General features: G+C 43.3%; 2 protein-coding genes across 5 annotated transcripts in view; both read right to left on the minus strand.

Annotated features, from left to right (window-relative positions):
* Positions 1-633: 633 nt before the first annotated feature.
* On the minus strand, positions 634-15686 carry ubac1 (UBA domain containing 1). The gene is made up of 10 exons (XM_056288527.1): positions 15297-15686; positions 14527-14647; positions 14357-14430; positions 13746-13853; positions 12943-13045; positions 12623-12731; positions 9237-9510; positions 4823-4909; positions 4212-4350; positions 634-3329 (listed from the first exon to the last, which is right to left on the minus strand). Exons 1-10 carry the CDS (start codon positions 15432-15434, stop codon positions 3214-3216), a joined length of 1269 nt encoding a protein of 422 aa, XP_056144502.1. The 5' UTR covers positions 15435-15686; the 3' UTR covers positions 634-3213.
* Positions 15687-21957: 6271 nt separating this feature from the next.
* Positions 21958-26470, minus strand: part of LOC130120546 (neurogenic locus notch homolog protein 1-like) — a 35136-nt gene continuing 30623 nt past the window's right edge. The window contains exons 24-28 of one of the 4 annotated variants that reach the window (XM_056289146.1): positions 25089-25523; positions 24529-24677; positions 22994-23104; positions 22524-22614; positions 21958-22005 (exon numbers count right to left, since the gene is read on the minus strand). In XM_056289146.1, coding sequence (XP_056145121.1) covers positions 22995-23104; positions 24529-24677; positions 25089-25523 — 694 coding nt within the window. In that variant the 3' untranslated portion in view covers positions 21958-22005; positions 22524-22614; position 22994. Of the gene's footprint in view, positions 22009-22523; positions 22615-22993; positions 23105-23224; positions 23999-24528; positions 24678-25088; positions 25524-26470 lie in introns of those variants that run through there. The other 3 variants (XM_056289138.1, XM_056289156.1, XM_056289129.1) reach the window with 3 other exon arrangements.

Consider the following 26470-nt stretch of genomic DNA (forward strand, 5'->3'; position numbering starts at 1 on the left):
TGTAAAGTTTTAAAATAAAAACTCAAATATCATGAAGCTGCGTTTTGGAATCTTTAGTGAAACTTTTGCATAACGACGACGTCACATCTGCAAGCGTATCTACTACCCATGGCTACTAACGCTCCTCTCTCACTCCGCTACTTCCGGGCTCGACGTGAACCAAGAACGTCTCACATATATGACACTTTAGCCTAGAACGCCCCCTTGTGACCAGAATAAACAAAACTAACACCAGAAACATTACTAAAACATGTTACAAAGCATGGACATTACAGACGTCAGCCGCAGAAGATTCGGGAACAGCACTGCTTGTCTTTTTCTTGACATGATGTGAGTCAACGAGCAACTCTGCACCAGCCGATTCAATTCTCTTATCCAATTACCCGACCGACCAGAAGAGGCGCTAGTGCAGCGACCAGGACACATACCCACATCCGGCTTCCCACCCGCAGACACGGCCAATTGTGTCTGCAGGGGACGCCCGACCAAGCCGGAGGTAACACGGGGATTCGAACCCGAGATCCCCGTGTTGGTAGGCAACGGAATAGACCGCCACGCGACCCGGACTTCCTTTTCTCTCACGTATAAAGGAATAAAGCACAGGACTCAAAGAAAAAGATTTTAATGTAACAGTGATTTAGCGGGTGGCAGCCCAGGGGCTGGTTCATTGAACAGGTTGGGGGAGTGTATTGCATAGGTTGCTGTTGTTGTGAGACAGTCAGAATGAAAAGAGCACCTCAGCCTCCCTCCTGCTGCTGTCCATGACGTCACACAGTTTCGGTACACTGGAGTCCCTCTAATGCCAGGTTAAGCAAGTCCAATGGCTTTAAAATGGACAATGATGGAAAATAAATCACTGGCTTGAACATTTGAGATTATCGGTCACCTCTGGCTGTGGTTAAAATTCATGCAACAACATTGTAGATGTGTTCAGAAGAGGCTTCTGGAGAAACGTTTCACATCCTAATTACAAATACTTTCATGTTCAGAATAAAGAAAGTGAAACTCTTTTTCATCACCCTTCCTTCCGCCTGTCACCCAAAATGCACATATTCAACAGATTTGTACAAACAACACTTGTATCAGTTTGCTCATTAACATCAATGATAGATGAGCTTGTAGCTTCTCCAAAGATCACAATGTTAACATCTGAAATAGTTTTTGGCTTTAGTATAAATAAGATAATACTCCATTTAAGGAATTAGGTTCCCTTTAAAAACATTTAAATGTGTTCAATTGTCAGGTTTTCCCAAACCATGTTTTGCGGTGTTCTGTTCTGCAAGCAAAGTCTTCAGTAAGTTTGTTAAAGCGTTTCTCAGTTGACAGCAAAGCAGAGTAAGGACACAGGAAAAAGAAAAAAAAAATTTGCCCTCCATGAACAGAAAGTCACCTCAGTACCACTTTTCATATAATTTGCATAAAACTCAAAAGCTTGGCCAAAAGAAAAGCCACACACCGCCCTCTTAAAACTCACAATAAAACTGGGAGAGGCCCCACACTGAAGGGACAACCCAGCACTAGGGCCACACTGACAACACCGTTTCACACGTGTGTAGTATTCAGGTCAGATATATGCTTTTCACAGGTTGATGTATTTTCAAGTCTAGCCTACTGCACAGAGACAGCTTGTGTTTTCAACGGGGACACAAAATGAAAAGGCGAGCCTTGCTGTAACATCTGGGTTTGTCTAGACGACACACCATCAAAAGAAGAAACAAAACAAAACAAAAAAGGGCCAACTAGTAGTCCACCTCTGATTTTGCAAATTCTTTCATTTATTGTGTTTTGCACGATGAAGCTGCGCGTTTCTGAATCTTGGATGATTCCGCAGGAAGAAGTGAGATGGACTCTTCGCTCATTTAAACGCTAGACCCGAAGGTAAACCACCGACGCCTCGCACCAGACGCCGGAGCCAGCAGAGACCACCTTCTCACGCGGAAGGACATCATCATCATCATCATCATCACGGCTGTGTCGGGAAACGTCCAGAGACGCGTGAACAAGTGCCAGATGAGCACGACACCACTGACATTCATTAGCATTTCAACAATAACACGCAGTCGTGGCATCGTTCCTTGTTTAAAAACAAAACAAAATAATTACCAAGACACAGACAGACAGCTTAGTGTACAGTTTTCTTCTAAAAGGCAGAAATTCAAATAAATACGGTTAGAGAAGCAAAAAGAAAAATACTCTTTTTTTTTTAAAATTGGTTTTACAGAGACATGACAGGCACGCTTTCGAGTCCATAAGACAATTTTTGATATTGACGAATAAACGGCTCTCGATGTGGAACAGGGCCATCTTGGGGGTAAAAAAAAAAACAAACAAAAAAAAACAGATAAAAGAAAGAAATGGAGAACAGAAAATACATCTCAATAGTGACAAGACTCCTCCAAACAGTTACCCTTGATGATGACGTGTAACAACTAGATGAGACAGAACAAACTGATACTTACACATTGCAAAACAGAAAATCAGTTCTCTGAAGTGTAAACATTGCTTTGATGCCTGATGGTCAGCTCTTTTTTATTTTTTGCACATGGAGAAATTATATAAAATAAAATTATGTCCATAGTAACTATAAATTGTTCTCATTAAAATGTAAAAACGACATTTAAAATATCCTTATCATAACCGTTATCATAATCATAATGTTCACGTTAACATTTTGTATTAGTGACTTTTTCCTCTGTATTGTTATAAATAGATATATGTTTAACATTGCATCACTCTTCACAATTTCACTCGACAGGATTTGTCTTTTCAAGGCAAAAGCAATACTTGTGTCTCTGACACACCTGTTCTCTCTCTCTCTCTCTCACACACACACACACACACACACACACACACACACCATCATTGGCCGTCACTCGGGGTCGAGTATGACCGTCCTCCCTCCAGGTCCTCAGGTGGGTGTAGAGGTCGATCTTGGAGCCGCATAATGGGAGGACGCTTGCACGTGACAGCCTTTTATGTGGAGAGGCTGATGCACCTGCAGCCACCACACAGTCCTTGGCAGGGGGCGGCCAGAGTCCAATGGCATGGAGAACCAAGACAATTGGGGACCATCCTCTGTTGCAGCCTTCATCCACCTTCACTACCGAGACATCTTCCGCCATTGAGGTCTTTTTTGGAACACACACACACACACACACACACACACACACACACACACACACACACACACAGCAATGGGGTCACCAGGGGGCTCTATGTGCGATTGAGGGTCTGGAAGATTCTGGAGATTTGCAACATGACGGGTCCGGTCTCGGGATCGTTCATCCACTGAGTGCTGTTCAGAGGGTTCTCCAGCATGTCTTCAAAGGCTGCACACAAAAAAAAAAAAAAAACACACACACACACACACACACACACAATGCACATTAGCAAGAACCTGCCCCCATCCAACTCTAGTTCAGTTTCAACTCAAACCTATGTCTCAATGCATGCTCAAAAATCCAGGTGAAGAAATCCCATGAAAGTTGGATCAGTTCAACTGGATGCAGGGTTTAGTGGAGAAACGTTCCATCACTCATCCAAGTGACTCCGTTAGTTCTCAGCTGACTGCAAGTATCCCCAGCCTTATAAAAAATTAATGATGTAAGTAATGGCCACGGCAATTTGAATATGAAATTGGTGTTAGATCGCTGGCAGACTTGAGCTGGGGTGATACTATAGTGACATAGTTGCGAGTCAAGACAACCATATTATATATATAGCACTTTAAACGCAAAAGAGGCATAATAAAATGAGAGAAAACAGTATAGGAACAAATAAAGGCAAGAAAAAGAAAACAAAGAGACAATTTAGTAGACAATATGTCGGATGCAGTTTGAAATCGAATGAACCTTAAAGGTACAGTCCACAACGGATGCGCTTGGCGGTTCTGCCCCACTTCTGTGGTTATTTTGGTTAGACTTGCGAATGAGAAAACCAGCCAATGCCACATCACTTTCTACTCCTTTTGAGGCTTTCAGCCATCTCCATTTCTCAAACAAGTTCACAATGCTGTTGACCCGACAGCGATGATGTTTCTTTGGTAGAGCGCTCGTGTTATCGGAGCACTCCACTTAGCCGCGGTGGTGCGTGCCATTACGGACTGTACCTTTACTATATGACTTCTAGGAAGATGGCTGTTGTTTACAAGGACCACACATTATAAATTCACAATCCTGGTGTTTGGACTGAATTAGATGGGGCGGAGGTACCGAGTAGCGTCTTGGGGTTGGTGAGGCCCAGCTGAACCACCGGGTTCTCCAGGATGGCTTGAAACAGAGGGCTGTTGGTGTCGATGCCTTTGTCCAGGTCCTCTGGTGAGGGTTTCCTGTCTCCCAGCAGCCACTCGCACTACAGGATGAGAAACAGCGTGAGAAACAAAGATGCCTTTCCTCCCCCATATTCTGTGACATACAGTGGCACTGCTGGTCAAACGGGAGTAGGGACCGCCAGGGGCCTTTAAGGGGGCTCCCAGCAAAATGGAAAAAGTTTATTTTCTAATCCGATTTAATTTATTCAGAATTAAATCAATGTACAGCTTGTTTTGGTGAATAAATGCGGGGCAGACTTTTAAACAGCTATAGATGTCTATCTGTAACTGTGGCCTGACTTAATGATAGTATTCATCATCATTATCATCATCATTACTATTACAAAAACATGGAAAGGGTTGAGAACAAAGGCAATAAAATTACAGGCTCACCAAAAGGTCAGTCTAAAAAAATCTGAATTAAAACCGAAGATCATTTCACAAGTGCAGTACTTTCTAAATAATGATGCCCCCCCCCCAACGCTGCTGTCAGGGGGGGTCAAGTACACCCACCGCGGCATCCTGTTGGTTGTTATTGACCCTGAGAGCATCGATCACCTCCTTCTCATCGAAGCCCATCTCCATCAATGCAATCACTGCCTGCAAACACAAGTTAGACAAAGGTTGTTCTGTCATTCAGTTAAAAAAATCTTTTTAACAGCCTTGTTACAATACAGTAAGCACTGTCACTATACACCACATTATGAAATGACATACAAGCCAGTAGGGGGCCCTATCTCATCTATAGAACAGTCCATTGGATTTGCCAGATTCAGGGGATGTTACCTTTGCTGCAGTTCTTCCACTGGAAACGCTTTTTATCAGCGTGGTTTTGGAGCGTCAATTTGTTAATGAACTACACTTGATAAATGGCAGCTACGTCAAAGGACATTTTGACACTGTCACCTTCACTTCCCCTACAGGCTCTAAAATGGCAGGAACTGGGACAGACTTAAATTTACGAAAGGCATCAACCAGGGATTTTACGAATATACAGTGCATCCAGAAAGTAGTCACACCCCTTCACTTTTCCCACATTTTGTTACGTTACAGCCTTATTCCAAAATGGATTAAATTCCTTTTTTTTCTCATCAATCTACATACAATACCCCACAATGACAAAGTGAAAAAGGTTTTGTAGAAATTTTTGCAAATTTATTAAAAATAAAAAACTGAAATATTGCATCTCATCAATCTACATACAATACCCCATAATGACAAAGTGAAAAAGGTTTTGTAGAAATTTTTGCAAATTTATTAAAAATAAAAAACTGAAATATTGCATGTACATAAGTATTCACACCCTTTGCTATGACACTCAAAATTGAGCTCAGGTTCATCCTGTTTCCACTGATCATCCTTGAGATGTTGCTACATCTTGATTGGCGTCCACCTGTAGTAAATTCAATTGATCAGACATGATTTGGAAAGGCACACACCTGTCTATATAGTAAGGTCCCACTGTTGACAGTGCATGTCAGAGCAGAAACCAAGCCATGAAGTCAAAGGAATTGTCTGTGGACCTCCGAGACAGGCTTGTATCGAGGCACAGATCTGGGGAAGGGTACAAAACAATTTCTACAGCTTTGAAGGTCCCGAAGAGCACAGTGGTCTCCATCGTTTGTAAATGGAAGAAGTTTGGATATACCAGGACTCTTCCTAGAGCTGGCCGCCCAGCCAAACTGAGCAATCGGGGGAGAAGGGCCTTGGTCAGGGAGGTGACCAAGAACCCGATGGTCACTCTGACAGAGCTCCAGCGTTCCTCTGTGGAGATGGGAGAACCTTCCAGAAGGACAACCATCTCTGCAGCACTCCACCAATCAGGCCTTTATGGTAGAGTGGCCAGACGGAAGCCTCTGCTCCGTAAAAGGCACATGACAGCCCGCTTGGAGTTTGCCAGAAAGCACCTAAAGGACTCTCAGACCATGAGAAACAAGATTCTCTGGTCTGATGAAACCAAGATTGAACTCTGGCCTGAATGCCAAACGTCACGTCTGGAGGAAACCAGGCACCTCTCACCTTGCTAATACCATCCCTACAGTGAAGCATGGTGGCAGCAGCATCATGCTGTGGGGATGTTTTCAGCGGCAGGAACTGGGAGACTAGTCAGGATCGAGGGAAAGATGAATGGAGCAAAGTAGAGAGAGATCCTTGATGGAAACCTGCTCCAGAGTGCTCAGGACCTCAGACTGGGGCGAAGGTTTACCTTTCAACACGACAACGACCCTAAGCACACAGCCAAGACAACGAAGGAGTGGCTTCGGGGCAAGTCTGTGAATGTCCTTGAGTGGCCCAGCCAGAGCCCAGACTTGAACCCCATTGAACATCTCTGGAAAGACCTGAAAATAGCTGTGCAGCGACGCTCCCCATCTAACCTTACAGAGCTCGAGAGGATCACCAGAGAAGAATGGGAGAAATACCCCAAACATAGGTGTGTCAAGCTTGAAGCTTCGTACCCAAGAAGACTTGAGGCTGTAATCGATGCCAAGGGTGCCTCAACCAAGTACTGAGTAAAGGGTGTGAATACTGTACATGATGATGTGAATAATGTACATGCAATATTTCAGTTTTTTATTTTTAATAAATTTGCAAAAATTTCTACAAAACCTTTTTCACTTTGTCATTATGGGGTATTGTGTGTAGATTGATGAGAAAAAAAAGGAATTTAATCCATTTTGGAATAAGGCTGTAACATAACAAAATGTGGGGAAAGTGAAGGGGTGTGAATACTTTCTGGATGCACTGTATGAACTGTTAGACAAAAGCAGTGTTAACAGGATGTTCCCATCTTAACTTCACAACAATCACAATCTGCATATATGCCAGGCCCAGATGTACTACACAATATCGGAAAATAGTTCACAAAACCATTCCAATAGGCTGTTTTAACAGAATAAATGACTCTATGGTGTTACTCCAGTCTGGCTCAGATTGGGCTCTTTTTTTCAAATTCTCCATTTCTGCTTTCACTTACAGGTAGTTCCTGAATGCCTCTCAGGGCAGACACAGACAAACTGGTTGATATACACTACCGTTCAAAAGTTTGGGATCACATTGAAATGTCCATATTTTTGAAGGAAAAGCACTGTACTTTTCAATGAAGATAACTTTAAACTAGTCTTAACTTTAAAGAAATACACTCTATACATTGCTAATGTGGTAAATGACTATTCTAGCTGCAAATGTCTGGTTTTTGGTGCAATATCTACATAGGTGTATAGAGGCCCATTTCAAACAACTATCACTCCAGTGTTCTAATGGTACAATGTGTTTGCTCATTGGCTCAGAAGGCTAATTGATGATTAGAAAACCCTTGTGCAATCATGTTCACACATCTGAAAACAGTTTAGCTCGTTACAGAAGCTACAAAACTGACCTTCCTTTGAGCAGATTGAGTTTCTGGAGCATCACATTTGTGGGGTCAATTAAACGCTCAAAATGGCCAGAAAAAGAGAACTTTCATCTGAAACTCGACAGTCTATTCTTGTTCTTAGAAATGAAGGCTATTCCATGCGAGAAATTGCTAAGAAATTGAAGATTTCCTACACCGGTGTGTACTACTCCCTTCAGAGGACAGCACAAACAGGCTCTAACCAGAGTAGAAAAAGAAGTGGGAGGCCGCGTTGCACAACTGAGCAAGAAGATAAGTACATTAGAGTCTCTAGTTTGAGAAACAGACGCCTCACAGGTCCCCAACTGGCATCTTCATTAAATAGTACCCGCAAAACACCAGTGTCAACATCTACAGTGAAGAGGCGGCTGCGGGATTCTGGGCTTCAGGGCAGAGTGGCAAAGAAAAAGCCATATCTGAGACTGACCAATAAAAGAAAAAGATTAAGATGGGCAAAAGAACACAGACATTGGACAGAGGAAGACTGGAAAAAAGTGTTGTGGACGGATGAATCCAAGTTTGAGGTGTTTGGATCACAAAGAAGAACGTTTGTGAGACGCAGAACAAATGAAAAGATGCTGGAAGAATGCCTGACGCCATCTGTTAAGCATGGTGGAGGTAATGTGATGGTCTGGGGTTGCTTTGGTGCTGGTAAGGTGGGAGATTTGTACAGGGTAAAAGGGATTCTGAATAAGGAAGGCTATCACTCCATTTTGCAACGCCATGCCATACCCAGTGGACAGCGCTTGATTGGAGCCAATTTCATCCTACAACAGGACAATGACCCTAAACACACCTCCAAATTGTGCAAGAACTATTTAGAGCAGAAGCAGGCAGTTGGTATTCTATCGGTAATGGAGTGGCCAGCGCAGTCACCAGATCTGAACCCCATTGAGCTGTTGTGGGAGCAGCTTGACCGTATGGTACGCAAGAAGTGCCCATCCAACCAATCCAACTTGTGGGAGCTGCTTCTGGAAGCGTGGGGTGCAATTTCTCCAGATTACCTCAACAAATTAACAGCTAGAATGCCAAAGGTCTGCAATGCTGTAATTGCTGCAAATGGAGGATTCTTTGACGAAAGCAAAGTTTGATGTAAAAAAAATCTTATTTCAAATACAAATCATTATTTCTAACCTTGTCAATGTCTTGACTCTATTTTCTATTCATTTCACAACATATGGTGGTGAATAAGTGTGACTTTTCATGGAAAACACAAAATTGTTTGGGTGATCCCAAACTTTTGAACGGTAGTGTATGTTTGATAGTTTGTTTGGAGTAACTGGCTAAACTAATAAACTGAGTCCAGTGGGATACACTGTCAGGCATGAAAGCTCCCAAAAATGTGTTAACATTACTCACCCGTGTTAAGCTAGACACAAAGATGAGAGGTCAGGTAAAGCTACAAGCCTGAATTACAACTGGCTTCTTCAGCCCCCCCCCCCCCCCAGAATTAACTAGAAGTAACAAATGAATGAATAGATGAATGAAGATGAACTAAACAAACACAAATGAATAAACGAAGAGAGAGCCACCTACTCTGGAGTCTGGCCTGAACTCTCGTTTCCTGCGGATCCTCTTAAAGATCTCGGTGAGTTCGTCTTGCCTGGCGCCCTCCTCTGTGCTGGACTGGGAGAGGCTCCGGAGGAGCTGGGGGGCCAAGGTCGAGGCAGAGGCTGAAGCTGAGGGGCCCGGCGTGGCCGCAGCCATCGCTCCCCCCGCTCCGGAGGAGTCCTGACCAGGTATGGGAGCGTCCACGGATGGGTCGTCCACGTGCTCAATAAGCCACTCCATGGCTTGGGTCACTGACATGCTGCAGGTTTGGTGGAGGAGGGGTAAGCAACAACTCATAACGATAATATTACCGCCTCACATCTTGACTCTTGTTGAAAACATGCATCATCACAGCAAAGGCATGGAGGCTAATTCACAAACGCCAAAGCTAAATTTGATTCCATACAGTTGTGCATCCATGCAATTAATCATTTCAGAATAGTTTTAAAATCATTTTCCTTATTCATTTGGGAGGGACATTCAGATGTATACATATCAAACCTACATGGGCCTTCTTCCACATTGGCTCCACGTGTTGTTTAAATCACAAATTTTAATATACCCCTTATCAGACACACTTCTACTACTACTACTACTACTTTCAGCTGCTCCTGTTAGGGATCGCCACCGCTGATCATCTGTTTCCATTTCTTCCTGTCCTCTAATTTGAATGTTCATTTTTTAATTTTAATTCTAGCAAATTTTAATATACCCCTTATCAGACATAGAGGCACCAAAAGTACAAGAGATACTGAACAGACCGCGAAAAGCTGCACTGATTTTCACAAGAGGCCTTTATATAGCACTTTTCTATATTTTATTAATCCCCGTGGGAAAATTCCTCTCTGCATTTAACTCATCCTAGCTGTGTAGCCAGGAGCAGTGGGCAGCCGCCGTGCAGCACCCGGGGACCAACGCCAGTTTGTCTGGCCATGCCTTGGTCAGGGGCACAGACAGGAGTACTAACCCTAACATGCATGTCTTTTTGATGATAACCCTTAATAACCCTTTCACTTCAATACAACTCAAGTCTAATCAGTAGCCATGTGAGTTTCCACAAAAAACGGAAATTGCCTTGGTATGACGTTCACACAAAACATCCCACACGAGGAATACGCAAAACTTTAAAAGCAGGAAAACATTATCTGGGAATATCTAGAGAGGAAAATCCAACCCCTGGTCTGCACCAGACTTTCAGTTGTGCATTTCTTACATCTGAAATGTTCTCACCTTAATCAGTGCTGTTGTCCACACTGGTTCTGTGTGGGTGAGCGTCTTAACTGTATCCTATGAACACCGTGGACCTGTTCTTTTTATGCTTCAAGTCTGTTTTTTGTACATATGTGTGTAAATACAGCAGTAATTCCCAAAATGAAGGCTTTCAAACTCTTAATATTTTTAATTTTTCCAATTGTCATTATAGCAAAATGATTACTCAAGACAAGAGGAAAGAGCAAGCTGTTTTAAACAATTATTCATTCTGAAGTATTTGGGCACCCATCTATGGCCATTTTATCTTTCTCAGAATTACGATGGCATTTAGGAGACTCCAGGTTTACATTTTGTGGGGTTTCAGGTGTTTCCATGTGGCCATCGGAGGTTTAAAGGTGTTGATTAATTGATTAAATGATTAAAGGTGTTGAGGAGTGAGGTTAAGCAGCTGCTGTACAAGTGTCATACATAATATGTATTGGGACAAGAATAGGGTGAAAGTGCAGCAAAGTGTCACAAAGTATCTGTATAATAATAGTTTCAGTAATAAGGCCAATATGTTTTGTGAATTGTCAGGTGTTTGAAGGTGAAGCTGTCACTAATTTTTTTTAGGGTCAGTTTTATGCAGATTGGACATACAACGTAAATCGAGTTTGAATAATTTTCACAATTTTGTGATAAATGCCATCTAATGGGTGATTGGCACCAAATTTTGCACAGAGCCTCAGTGGCCAAGTTTCGAGCTAATAGGAATGACTGTTGCCAAGATATGATGCAACATTTCCTGTTTTGACAGCAACCTAGAGGAAGTTGCTCCTTTATAACTTTCGCAGTTATTTGCTAATCAGATTTTAAAAAACAAAAACAAAAAACATTTGATCACGAGGGTCAATAGATTCTAGGTGCAAAGTTTTGTGCAGATCAAACTTACAGCATAGCGAAAGAGGTTTCGCAATTTTGCGAAGAAACTTTACAGACAGAAATGGGTGTGGCCTACATCTAGAGAGTCATCTCAATGCAGTTGATGTGTGTATAAAAAGTAAGACGACTTTAGAAAAAAAAAAGGTTTTGCATATTTCGCAATTTTGTGAAAAAGCGCCATCTAGTAGCCAATAGGCACCAAGTTTTGCACAGCCTACTTAGCAGAATTTCATGCTAATAGGACTGATCGTTACCAAGATATGCAACACTTCCTATTTTGACTGCAACATAGAGGAAGTTGCTCCTTTATAACTTTTGCATTTTTTGGATGATCAAAATTCTTTTAATAGCCTTTAATCAAAGTTTCGTGCAGATCAGACTTACAGCCTTGGAGGAGTTCGAAAAAGGTTTCGCATTTTTTGCAGTTTTGTGGGAAAAAGTGTCAACTAGTGGACAAATTTTGCTCAGTTGCCCTTTTATATCTTTCGCTTTTTGTATTATCAGAGTTCTTTTAACACCTTCTTATAACGAGGGTCCATTGACTCTTGGTGCAGATCGAACTTACAGCCTAGAAGGAGTTTGAAAAAGAAGGTTTCGCATATTTTGCAAAATAAAATTCATAGGTGGAAATGGGCTTGGCCTGTATCTCAAGACTCAGCTCAATTCAAGGAACACATGCATTTAAGGTTTTTGAATGTGCGACGTACGACGTTGTAGTTACCGGCCAAAACGCGCTTCCCTTGATTATAGCACCACCTGCTGGTGCACATGTGTCATTTTTGGTGTCTGATGGGTGCGCCATTCTATACCACCCCTGAAAATTTCATACACAACTTTTAAGGTGTATGCTGCAGTACCACTTTTAACGATGGAGGAAATAAATAAATAAATAAATAAAATAAAAACAAAATTCCAAGCGATTACAATAGGATTCCCAGCCCCCTTGGCTTTGACCCGATAAAAAGCTGAGCGAATACAATAGGGTTCCCAGCGCTGTTGGTATTGGGAGCCACACTGCTTTGCAACGCCTTGCCCCCAGCCCCCTCGGCTTGGACCCCTAATTATGATTGCATATTAATTGTTTGTTTTTTTTGTTTTTTTTTACATTTGCCGTAGTACTGTCAATGGGTTTTTAAAGACATCTTGCAAAAGAGGGGTCCCCGGCCAGAAGCTAATACTATTTGGGGGGCCTTGGCATGGAAAAGTTTGGGAACCCCTGATGTAGACTGTTGACTCACTGATTTAGTCGGAGGGCTTTAATGGCTCTGCTCTCAGGGAAACCCATCTCGGTCAGCTGCTGAAGGGCCGTCTCATCTACTCGATCCTCCTCATCCTCATCCAACATGGCTAACACAGAAAGAAACACACAAACACAGGCAGGGATTATGAGATTATTCTGTACCTACAACTCACAACTGGAAATCACCTTCAGATGCTGTTACTCAAATTTAAGTTCCGAAACAAGGTTTTCTATCGGTGCTCGGGGCATCAAAATTATCCTGATACAATGATGGGATTTGGGCTTGCATAGTAATGCATTGCTGGGTGAAAGATTTACCATTGGCCTTTTTGAAGAGTTCAACAGCATCAGGATTCAAGGCAAGGAGCTTCTGAGCCACTTCAATGAGTGAGACCAGGATTTTCCTAAGCTCCGTCTGAAACTGGTACAACATAAACACTTAAACACACACAACACGCACGTGGCAGACAGTTAATACCAACTTTGACAAAACATCAAATTGTGAGTGATCCAATTTTGCTAATATCAATCTTATCAACAGTATGAAATAATAAAATAATCCCATTTTAAGGATTTCAGATAAGGATGCATCGATATCAATACTGGTATCAGATATCGGGCTGATAACAGGCTAAAATGGAGTAATGGTATCTTACCCAAGACTAAAATATGATACCAAAGTTACAAGTAACATGTTAGCGATAAAAGCAAAATGACTTGATTCACAGCATTTTTTTGCAAACCGAAGCCTGTATTTTCTAATCATGGAAAAATATTTTCTTTTATTTTCACAATTGACCCCAGACAAATGTCCAAGTCTGCACTGATCAGTAAAAGTCGGTATTGGTAGTAAAAAAGTGACAACTGTGCATCCCCAGTTTCAGTTTATTCTAAACTCAGGTTTATTTTCAAACACTTAACTTTCTGTCTGTGCTGAAAACAAAAAAAAACCTTAGTCTCAGGCTGGTTTCTGGATGTAGGATTTTATATACCAATTTATTGCCTGGTTCAAAATTTTTCAACTGATTTACATCAGTATGGAATTGCACCAAGCATCAAGTGCGGACTCTTTATATGCCCGTGGTAAGTGAGGCTGACCCTCTGAGGAGAGATGTGCTTACATCTCTGATGTTATGCTGGGTTACGGTCCGATCGGTGTGACGGGTGGACAGGCCGGCAGTGGCTTTCAGAATGGCATCCTTGTCTGGAGCCTTGTTTTCCTGCTTCTTCTGTTAAGACAACAGAGTTAAAGAATGTAGAAAACATTAACCATTTGCAAAAAGTCATACTGTCCCTATGTCCGACAAACTTTCAAGATGAACTCCGCAAATTAACACAAGAGGTAATTGATGACTTTTGGAAACAAAGTATCATCTTCAAGACACAGACAGCGAGGTCTCAAATACTGAGAAGAGAGCTGCATATGCAAAGGAAAACTCAAAATCTAACAGCACAGGGTCTACCCCACTCACAGAGGGAGCGAAAGAAACCGCACCTGTTTAACAATGATGTTGAAGGAAAAATATTATGGATCAAAGCTGCTCGTGGTGTACACAATTAAGTTAAAATACTTTTCCCATCATTGTATTTTATTGCCGTTTGCTAGTTTCAGTAGCCCTTTCCTGTGGTGGTTAAAAAAAAGAGACTCAAAATGTGCTGCTTTTTTAGAATACATAAAGAGTCAATCTTATCTGGAAAAATGCTGTCAATTATGTTTCAATGAGTGACTTGCCTTTTCTTCTGTAGATACGTCTGCCGTCTTTGGAGGAGTTGGTGGTGGTCTTTTCTTAACCAGCAACAAAACATCTGGAGTGGAATTGAAACGTGGCCGGTTCATAGCAATCGTGGAAGACTGACTTTTCTAACGATACTTAGCCTTTTAAATAACACGGTGCGACATACCTTTATCTTTGAGACTTTCATCAGCAACTGTTTTAGTGTCATTGAGGATTCTCTCTGTAGCAGCATGGATGAGTTTGTGGTGAGTGAGTGTTTTGGGGTCTTCTAGACTTCCGTGCACATACTGCAAAACAGACACATTATAGTCTTGGAATAATTAGGGACAATAAAAAAAGTAGCTCATAAATAAGAATGTTATAAATGAGAAGTATGACAACAACAAGAGAAGACTAAATTTGAAAAAAAAATGACTGAAGCTTCTAAGACGTTTCCTTCAGGTATCCCAGATTTAGAAGGGTTAGAATAAAATCTGACCATGTGCCTCATTGGTCTACAAAGAAGTTGTGAAAAACAAGTAAACCTTTGCCACTTTATCTGACTTCAATAACGCCAGAGAGAGAGAGAGAGAGAGAGAGAGAGAGAGAGAGAGAGAGAGAGAGAGAGAGAGAGAGAGAGAGAGACCAATAACAGACATACCCTGAAAAATGCAACATGCCTTTCTGTCACCTAATGCGAGCAATGACAACCCAGAGGGGAAGGGGGGTGGCAGCATCGGACCGCTGGGTTGACAAGTCAGCAGGCTTTGCTTGAGAGAAAGCCAACTTGCTGCATTATAAATAGCAAAGTCTACCCAGTGACTATAAATACGGAACCACTGACACTGACACCGCCGGTGTACACAGCGGGCCCGGCCGGCGGCGCAGCAGCACCCCGGTCACAGGAGTGACTAGCAGAAAACCGGCAGTGACACACAGCCCAGCGACCTAGCTTACATGTTTCAAACACTTCTCTTTCAGCTTCTCAATGGCGGTGTCCTCCGTGACTTCCTCCAGCCACTCTGTGCCCTCCATGGTGCAGATGTGTATTTTCAGTACTTTCCCTGCGAATATCTTCTCCTCCTGCACGAACATGGCTGTAGCGTTTAAGGGGACCAGTCCGGCGATGTTAGCCTAGTTTAGCCTAGCTGTCGTTGTAAGGGTAAAGCGAGCTAGCGTGCTAACGTTAGTTAGCTCCTCGCTGTGTCCCGTTGTCAAGTCCGCCGACTACAGGGCTGGGCACGCGCACCGATTAGCCGCTCACCATGTTCGAGCTCCTGTGGCACGCGAGACGTGTTGTTAGAGCGCGCCACTATCCCCTCGCGTGCAGACCAGTGGCTAAGGACCAACACCTTATTTGGACGGTCAATGCTTGACCTTTGAACTTTGATGAAGAAATGGCCCCCGTGCATCATGGGATCCGTAGTTATTTTTTTGCTAAATACAGTTTGCTATCCGAGTATCAGTAAAACGGAGCCGAATTTTTTAAATTTCAAACACAGACGTTGTAGTACTTTGACATATTAATTAAATCGTTTTTGCTGGCAAGTAAATTCTGCAAGGATCGATGTTTTTTTTCCCTCCCACATATGTTTATTGAGAGATTGCCCTCTGCGGGCCAGTTGGGTCCTTACAAGCGGTGATAAACTCTTACCACAAGAGGGAGACACAGTGTGCAAAATGGCACTTGTGTAAACCTAACTACAAAAGGAATTGGAATACTACCTGCTGTTTTCCAAGCCATACCGCCAAAATGTATTACATTTGGCTCGTAAAATTAGCCAGTATTAAACACAACCATTCAGTCAGCAGAAATGTAGGAGGCGTATGCAGATACTGTAAATGGCCCCTGCACTTACTCTCCAGGTATGAACTCGTGTCGCATTTCAGTTTGTTTCAAAAACCTATCTGGAGTCCATTCATACAGATCTGAGTTAACAAAACAATAGACCAGTTGCTACTGTAAAGCTCAAATTAAGACACACATAGGCGCCCTTTATTATAACAAGAAACATTTTTACAGATTGAAAAATGAAAATACATTTGCTGAAAATTATTACTGTAAGAGGAAGAAAACATTGCAAATATAACAATTTTACTAGACTAAGTTTTTTTTTTAAATTATTACAATTTGAGAACCCTGCCAGTGTCTCACTGGGCACCAGAATGGAAACAACAGAACTTTGTTGAACGATTTTTTTTTTCTTTTCAGTAACGAGTACAAAAAAACAACACTCAAGTGAATTAACAGAATGGGTTCTTGAGTGTTACAGCACAGTAAATAAATATGAACTCATAAAACCTCAATATTTCCATTTCTTTTATGCTACGGGGAAAAAATGATATCGTCTCCTAGCAATATATTTTATTTATATATATTTCAGGCGAATCTCTAATCTGGGGACATTGAAGTAAAAATATCTGTTCTGTGTTTAACATTTGAAAAACAGCTGTGAGACATCGCTATCAGAATGACACGCTTAAGACATCAGATTTCTTGAACAAAATCCTGCCAACGGTGGAAATGCATAACATATTTACAAAAGAAGGAACACAGCCATAGGCTCAAACTTAACAGGAGGGATAGACAAAGTGAACTTACCTTCGCCCTCTGGACAACTAGATTCAATATGGCTGACAAGCCAGTTCTCTAATGAGCAAAAGCCAAAAGGATTGCAGAAACAGCCTGCCTAAACAGTCATTCTTCAAGATGGCTGTATATACTGTACAACACAAAACTTCTCCACCCTACGTGTGTGTGTGTGCGCGCACTATTCTATTGACTCAAGGTATGTATATAACTCAAATGTGTAACCAAATGAACCACATTTAACTCGAAAAGGGACACTGCTGTAGGAAATTTGTCAAATAACAGGTCATACATATACATGTTAGGAAATATATGAGTTTCTAATAAACTGTCAAAATTCACGTTTTGTTTTTTTTGTATGACCTTGCTAGAAATTACAAATAAACAAACTGAAGTAACACTGGAACTTAAATTGTGCTTGGTAAAATGCCCTCTAATCAGTGTGGTGTTCATACACAAGATTATACAAAAAAATAGCAAAATATAAACAAAAAGAGTGAAATATCATGAAAAACAAAAGGCAAGGACTAAAAACAAATAAATACCCAGTGTTTAATGCCTGTGCCAGTTCACTGTAGAAAGAAAAAGAAATGCTAGAAAACACATTGAGCCCTGCGTCGACCCAACACCATGAATCCCTTTAATTTCTGTAAGCAGGCGATCAAAAGTATAAATAAGACAATAAATAAAAAGCGATTGGATGAAACACAGGCCATTCTTGCTGTTAGTATAAAAGCATATAAAAAAATCTGTTTACAACTTTGCCTATTTACTTGCTTTTGTTTAATTTTCTCCTCTCGAGAGTGCCTTTTTCCATATAAAAATATTGAGCAGTTCATCTGGGCATAAAAGATACAAGCTGGTTATTTGAACTGTTCAGGTATATGTCCAATCTGAGACTGCATGCTGGTTGGTGGACTTGAGATGCCCTCCGACCAATCAGACATGTTGGAATGCGGAGAGGAGCTTGACCACTGGTCGGGGGAGCCTGGGGACGGGGTGAGAAAAGGGTGATCAGGCACCTGGAGCTGGTGGTTGGGGGTGTTGTCCATGGGGCCTGAGTAGCTGTGCTGTGAGGGCGGGGTCAAGAACTGGGTGCTGGGCATGGATTGGCTGAGGGAGGGGGGCATGATCTGGGTCTCCTGGGGTAGAATGGTGTGGATTGGCATGCTGGAGTTGCCTGTGCCCTGCTGGAGCTCAGAGGAATTTAGCTCGCTACCAATGAAGTTCTGACTGCTGGTGGTGTTTGTGCTCTGATGCTGCAGCTGGATGCCTGGTTGCTGCTGCTGTTGTTGTTGTTGGAGTTGGAGGTTTTGTATTTGCTGCATCTGCTGAGCCTGCTGCTGCATGAGGTGGGGCTGGGGGCCCAGTCTGGTGCTCTGCATTGCTTGGTAGGATATCATCTGGGACAGGCTGGTGGCAGGGTGCCCGTTATGGAGGGAGTTCATCATGCTGTGCTGCCCGGCCTGGTGTAGGCCTGCCTGCCCACCTGGGGCCCCTCTTATAGGGTTGAACTGACCCGACTGGCTCATGCTGCCGTGCATCCTGGACATCCAGTCACACTGGCCGTTCATGGTGCCCTGGCCACCTGAACCGGACACAGGCAGGTGGGTGAGGCGGGGAGGGAGTGGGTCAAACTGCATGCATGCCAGCTCCTGCTTGTTGGGCATGACCATGTGGTTGACGGCGAGATGGGGATCCGACATGCCTTGTAGATGGTTGAGAGACACGGATGATGACTGCTGGAAGGGCGAGGTCATCATCGGTGGCGAGGCCACATCAGAGATGTAGCCGTGAGGGGACTCCAGTGAGTCGACGGGGGAAAGGACCGCCGAGCTGTCCAGGAGGCCACCACTCTTCCCATCTTGGGAACTCTTCTTCTTCGCCTTCATGTCTTTGCCGTCCTTGCAGCCGATGCCCTTGGTGCTGGGCTTGCGTGCCTTCTTGCCCTGGCCTTGGGGCTGCGGCTGCTTCATGCCACCCAGGTAGCCATTGGGAGAGCAGAGAGGTGGTGATAGGGCGGTGCTAAGCGAGCCACCGTGCATGGGAGGACTACGCACCAGGTTGTACTCATCCATCAGTCGAACGATGTCCTGATGCATTCTCTCCTGGGCAATGTCCCGAGGCAGGCGGTCCATGTGGTCGGTGATCTCACGGTTGGCAAAGTGATCCAGTAGGACCTTCGCTGTCTCGTAACTTCCTTCCCTGGCAGCCAGGAACAGCGGAGTTTCCTCCTGAAGCAGAAAGAGGGAAATAGACACGAGACACAACATTTAGAGATTTACTATTTTGGAGAGGTTTCCCTTGATTGTTTGATTAAATGTGTGTGTGTGTGTGGGGGGGGGGGCAAAGAGTATTTGCCATCTTTTCACCTTGTTATTTTGCATATCCTTGTTGGCACCATTTTTCAGTAGCACAATGGCAGCCTCCACGTTGTTTACAGCTGCAGACCAATGTAAAGCTGATTTACCTGTGGGGACAAACAAACTTCTATTATGTTCTACATCCTACAAGTATAACATTTCTAAAAAATTCTGATGAATGTGCTCTCTCATAGATCTGATACGTAACTAATAGATATGATAAACACTACATTAACTGACACTCTGGATCACAATTTATGTTTGTTTTCTTTTACATGCAAACTCCCTTGGCTACCAATAAAAAAAAGTTTGAACTTTTACTTGACCTATATTGTACATTCTAACATTTTATCCAGGAATGAATACTGGTCTAGCATTATACTGTATTGAGAAGTTTCTGCGTCCTTCCAATAGGCATGAGATCTTACCAAAATCATCGATAGCATTGACATCGGCGTGGCAGTTTATGAGCTCCTCCACCATGCCCTCAACAGCCAGCCTGGCCGCCAATATAAGCGGCGTAGTGCCATCATGCATTCGGGCGTCCAGGTCTGTGGCACGGTTCCTTATTAAAATCTACAGAAACAATAGACAAAGTTTCAAACGTAACATCCAGGAACTGCAACGTAAAAAACACTCGACACAATCATCTAGACAAATGGCCTTTACCGATATTTGAGAGTTTTAGCCATTTATTTGATAGTTACAGAATGTAGGTATGCCAATAACCAACTCAAAAGGTTCTACGCTAGACTGGAAACCAGGACACAGAAATCATGGCTGAGCCCACATGGTACGCCCTTATCAGGTAGAGCCACCAGGGTTTGCGTGCAGAACCCACCTGAAATACCCCCTGGGCGTCAGCTGCCACGGCGGCATGCAGGGGCGTCCTGCCCATGTTGTCCTGGATGTTGGCGTCTGCGCTGGCCTCCAGCAGGCGCTTGGCAGCGTCAGAGCGGGCGTAGCGGGCGGCCAGGTGGAGGGCGGTCTCCCCTGTGCGGTCGGTCTGGTTGTGAAGGTTGGCGCCTTGGTAGATGAAGTCATTGATGACGTTGGCAGAGGCATCCTCTTCTTCCTCACTGTTGCCAGTCTCCAAACCGCCACCGCTGCAGGATGCAATCATCAAGGGTGTGAATCCGTCTGTAAAGAGAGCGAGCGAGAGGGAAATAAAGGGAGGATGTGAGGACCGTTTATTGAATCCCATGGTAGAAAGTGCTGCCTCGCTTTGGCATTCAATAGAGTGCATGGTCAGCACAGCACGGGCCCAGTAACTGCTGCACACAGAAGGGAGCCAGCACTTCAAAGCGCCAGGGAGATCAAAACAAAGCAAACAACAAATCGAACATGGATTTGGACACTTTTGCCTGGGTTGGATCATCACAGCTCCTTTCGATAACAGATTCTGATCAAGCCCTGGCACAGCAGAAGTTTCAGGGGGGGGGGGGCAAAGCTTGAGGGCGGAGGGGTGGGGTTGCAGAAGAGAGGGCTGGGGCGTTTGCTAAAGCTAGGCAGCTGGAAAAACGAGGCATTATCATCTATCTGTAAGAGGCAGCTCAGTCAGTCAACTTGGATGGGTTTTTCTCCTCTTCAAAAGAAAAGCAAGCCCAAGATCTCACAGATTTGGTCGATTCAAGCGCGTCGATCAACCACGGGGTTAGGGTGGGTAGAGCGAGAGAGAGAGAGAGAGAGAAGTGTGCTCTTAGTTTTTAACTCAGTTTTGATTTTTTTTAAAGCTATTCTTTGGGGGATTTGGCACTTAGTACAAAATTGTGTTTTTGTATTTGATGCCTTTACTGGCCTTATTAATATGGCATAAGAAAAACACAGACCATTACTGGTCAAATGATTAATCTGAGCAGGAGCCCGTGTTTTCCCCCCAGGCGCCTGGCTTCCAGCCGGCTGCTTTGAAGAAGATCCCCTTACCCTGAGGACTTGGGGCTTTAGCAGCTCCTACATACACACACACACATGCACACGTGTACACACACATACAGGCTCACACACACAAGCTCCGACTGTTTGCCAAGAGAAAGGTATAAGTCAGTCTCTGAGATGTATTTCACTAGATAGAGAAATATCTTCAACATGGCGCTCCATTCTTTTTGATTTTAAAATTTTGAAAAAGGGTTTGCAGACGAAATTTTGACAAGGGACTCTACTGAGAACAATGTTCTTCAAAGAGGACATTAAACATGTGGGGGGGGGACCCTATCAAAATTGGCCTAGATTCACAAGCCAATTCAATTGGCAGTTTTAAGAAAATGTATTCTAAAATAAAATATGAAAATAAAGGTCACCAAAATTCATACTTTGAATCGGACCTCTAGACCTCTGTAGACAAATGAAGCGAATTAATTTTTTTCATTTTGTCATTAATAAGTTCGAAAACAACAAAAATATGTACTTATTACATTATAAATTATTATACATGTCTAAATAATAAGATGAGCCAGTCAAGAGGCAGAAAACGCCCTTAGATTTTAAGCCCACTCCCCATTGGCATAACCCTCCCCAATTTCCTAATACGCAGCACAGCACTGATTCACCCACCTGGTCCGCGGACATTGACGTCCAAACAGTCGTTCTCAATCTCACCCTGGGGGGGCGTTGGGGCGATGGAGGGGATGCGGAGATCAGCAGCATCCAGGTGCTGCTGGGTCCACTGGCGGTGGTCCGTCTGATCGTCCAGTTCCAGTATAGCCTGCTCCTCAAACTGCTATGGAACCGGAGGTGGTGGTGGTGGGGGGGGGGGGGTTAGAGAGATTAGCCACATGGGGGGAAGCCAAGTGATATTCAGATCTAAATGATGCAGCTACACAGTCTTGCTGGGATGCTTTCAAAAGCAAAGCATCAACAAGAAGCAGGGAAAGCATGTTTCACTTGCTGGTAAAGCATATTTATCAAAATTTATTGATTAAGTATTGATAAAGAGGGTATTATTCTGAAAAATAAAATTGGGACCCTTAAAGTTAATTCTAAATTTAACAATTGATGTTACTTGAATGATTGAATTTTACATTTAAATTTTTGTAAATTCAATCATTCAAGTATTTCTTAGAAAATGCAACATTAGCAACAAAGACAAAAATCCACAATTCATTTTTGAGCAAGTGGTGTAAAGAATGACCAAAAGAATACATTTTGTTTTTTTTCTGATAGCGGGTACCAAAAAAAAAAAAAAAAAAAAAACCCAACATTTTCTGATAGCAGGTACCATTTCTGCCCTCTTACCCTGAAGCGCTTGGCTTCTGAAGGCTCCTCTTCTCCCCATTCATTCTGGGTGTCATCCATCAGAGATATATCTGAGCTGTTCTTCAGCGGCCTATGGTACACAGGAATTCCATTTAAAATCCTCATACACTAATGCTATCACCTCTGCTCAGCCCTTCACCCCTTGTGAAATAGCATTGCCCAAAAACAAAACCATTGATTAACACCCCCATCCCACCTCCAAGCCCCATCCCACCTCACCCGCCGATTTGCACTGACAGGTCAATTAACATGCACCTAAACTTGCTGTATCATGATAATTAATGATCAAACAAAACCTGACACTCTCCACCCTCCTTCCAAATTTAGTCTGATCCCTGTTTACACCCATTAGTCCTCCTGGAACTACCCCTTCACATGACCGGCAAAAAGAAACCAGCACCCAGTGACCCAAACCTGCCACCAGCGAATAAAAAAAAAAAAAAACTTACTTCAATCCCACAGAATCTTCTCCGACAGGCTCACGCCGCTTCTTCTTACTGGTTTCGCTGGTCTTGAAGCCCTCGGGGAGCCACAGGCGCCCATGCTCGTGTCTGCGTTTTCTGGACACCACCATCCCAACCCCGACGGAGGCCAGCAAGACCAGCCCAACAGCGACCACGTAGACCGGGTACATATTGGACCAAGTCTCGCCATCCACTTCGCCTGGTTGGAAGACGGACAGCATAATCGGGACGGATAGAGGCGGACAGACGGACAAAAGACAGACCCGGGACACCCAGGTCGAGGCTGAGTGTCTGAGGTGGTGGCTAGTCCAGGTCCTCTTCACCCAGCGGTTACTGCTACGAAAACACCGCCTTCCCCGGTTTGTCCACAATCAGCCAGCGACGGGAACTGACTGACGATCCTCGCCTTTTGTCAAGCTAGCTTCTACTATCTGTTCAGTAATAATCAGAATTGCTAACCACTTCTCATCACGAGGAAGAAAAAAAAAAACCACAAGAGGATGGGCGTGATCTAAAAAAAAAAAAGGAAAAAAAAAAACCCACCACCTCCTCTCTCAACCCAAGGTACCAAGAGACAACTTTACAATTTCTTCTTTAAGGGGAAAGAAAGAAGAAAAAAAAAACGTAGAAGGAGGATTAATGAACTTCAAATTACTGCACGCGCTTTAAGCTGTAAAGACGAAGGATTTATTAGGATTTTCGAGATAACAAAGACTCCCAACTTCTAGCACACTCCCGATCAATTCCTCCCCTTCTTGCTTTTTTTTCCACTAACGATTTTGAAATGATAAACTCCCCAACCTAAACCCTTAGAGATGCATTAAGTCCTGGTATTACATTCAGTGAGGTGAAGGTTGCAGCAGCTCCTCACACTTTGTGATGAAGTGTGCGTGTGTGCATGTGTTTGTGTGTGTGTGTGTTCACATGTCCATGAGTATAGGTGTGCACCAAGCGTGTACATAAAGGTGCTGTATGTATAGGTGTACATACCTTAGAAAGAGAGATTGAGAGGTTGAGAGAGAGAGAGAGAGAGAGTGAGAGTATATTAAAGAGTATATTGTGTGAGCAGGGGGGGCTGGAAGAGTTGATTTGAGGCAATTAACCATTTTGGAGCCTGAAGCCAATGGATTTAAAGACCGAGGGAAAGATTGATTGTTTAGGCCATGAGATTCACAACTGCACTTGTTCACTGCGGCATAACAAATACACAATCAAAGAGCACTAGGGTTAGGACCTGACCACAGGTTGTGTCATACCTTCAGCCTGAGAGCACGTGGAAGCAGTGCATGTGTCCTGTCCACTTCTATATGACTGTGTGTGTGTGTGTAGACAGACATGCACTTTAAACCCAAGAGAGCGCCAATTAACAGATGTCTTGTGAAAATAGCAATAATAGTAACAACAATGGGGATTTGTAATTGTCTTTATGAGAAATATGTAATAGCATCTGGATATATATTTGTGTGCACACACGCGAGTATAGAGTGGTATTTTAATTCACAGAGCCAAGATGAACTCACTGTGTACAGCCTCAATGACATAGGGGACATTCAGTTTGCCACTGGACGCCAAGGCCCCGAGGAAAGCTGCAACATCGGTAGCGCTCTGGAAGCATTCTGAGGACTGCTGAAAACACTGGCGGTTGTCGATCTCCAGATAGACTATGGAACTGTGGGTATGAGGGAGAGCAGATTCAGACGTCATGTAAAATCAAAGACTGAGGAAAGGAAGGACACAAATCATGTTTAATTCTTATGCACAATAAAGCATTCAAGTCTTCGGGGGGGGGGGGGGGGGTCATTCTTTAATATTATTTTTTTTGTAATAATTACCAAATAGACAGGGTATAACAATCCCTTTCCCACAATTCAGTGACATTTGTACAGAAGCTTAATTCAGACAATAAGGTGACACACTACACTATGCTCTGAAGCAATGTAAGTTACTTGTTAGTGGATGAGGTGGAGGAAACAAGGTTTCTCCATCATGGAGCCGTTTATCTCTTCATCGAAGTACTCACACTAGTTGTAAAAGCTTACAGTAACAGGACTAAGCATGTGACTGCAAAGCAAAACCTCACCCTTTAATCTGCATGTGGTCGAGCTCCCTCCTCATCCGGCTAGCCCTGCCCATCATGGCATATAGGCTTCTCTTCACAACGTTCACCACCTTCCCGGGCACATCGGGCCAAGCATCCACCGAGCGCTTCATATTATGCTTCTTCAGCTCCTGCTCGCTGCCATAGTACGGGAACACCATCATCTCACCCTTGGCGTTCTTGAGGAACACCACATTGGTGTGGAGGATGCGGCTCAGTTCGCGCAAGAAGCCATACGAGTTGTTCAGGAGCTGGTCGGGAAGGATGTGCACCACCACGACCAGCCGCCCCACTGCCAGCTTCTCGGGCACGTTGTTGGCGCAGTCGAGGCCGTCCCACTCGCACTCTGCATTGTTACAGCCCTGGTCGCAGTGGCCGTCAGCATAGTGGTCCTTGCAGTACTGGTCGTACAGAGGGCTGAGGAGGAACAGGAGGAAGTGAGCAGTACGGACAGATGGATAAATAAGCTGTTGGTGTCTTTCAGGGGCCTTCATTACAAGTGGAGCACTTTTTCATATCGAATCATGCTTTACAACAAGATAGTTAGACCGGCGCATCAACAATCTAAAAAGAAATAACTGTAAACAACTGTTCACATAATTTCATAGAAAGTTAAATTGCAGTAGTATCCTGTACAAACCTTTAGCCCTTAGATGTTCTACCAAGTTGTAATTCATTTTAAAAAAAATCTGTTGGTATTTAAGTGAGCAGCAAAGCCATATATATATATATATATATATATATATATATATATATATTATCGATTAACCTTAATTTGTTTGGGTCAAATATGATCCGTTTTCAAGTTTAGATGCGTGAAAAAAAAAAAGTCTGATCAAAACAAGGCTTCATTACATCCTCAACAATGGCCTACTGAATACAATAAAATACTTTTTGATAATTTTTCTTTGATTTGATCCGGTAGTACGTCTGAGTTGTTTATGCAGAGAAATACATAGTAAATGTTGCCAAACCATCAAGAATAACAAAAATGACAACAAAGCAAAAATATTAGTAATAAAATCCTATAATAATAGCATAATACCAGCTGGGGCCTTCCATCCATCCATCTATTATCCAAACTGCTGTGGTGCTCTGAGGGGTGTGGGGATGCTGGAGCCTGTCCCAGCTGGACAGTGACAGACAGTAGCCCAATGACTGCTGGGATAGGCATAAGGCGCGAGAAAGGTGGGGTTTCTCGCGCCTTGTTTCCAACATCTCGTCGCACACATGCCACATCACACACACACACACACACTCGCTCTCTCTCTCTCTCTCTGAAGACAAACCCTTTGGTCTGTTACTTTGTACAGGTTTATGCTGTTGTTATGACGGGAGCCACTTCTTTCCCGCAGACGAGGTCA

This window comes from Lampris incognitus, chromosome 1 (assembly GCF_029633865.1).
Source record: "Lampris incognitus isolate fLamInc1 chromosome 1, fLamInc1.hap2, whole genome shotgun sequence".
Lineage (NCBI taxonomy): Eukaryota > Metazoa > Chordata > Actinopteri > Lampriformes > Lampridae > Lampris > Lampris incognitus.

Coding starts and splice junctions, on each gene's coding strand:
- ubac1 (XM_056288527.1), bottom strand. CDS start 15,434: ATGTTCGTGCAGGAGGAGAAGATATTCGCAGGGAAAGTACTGAAAATA. Junction 14,431..14,526: donor TGAAAGTCTCAAAGATAAAG/GTATGTCGCACC, acceptor ATTCCACTCCAG/ATGTTTTGTTGCTGGTTAAG. Junction 4,351..4,822: donor ACAACCAACAGGATGCCGCG/GTGGGTGTACTT, acceptor CTCATCCTGTAG/TGCGAGTGGCTGCTGGGAGA.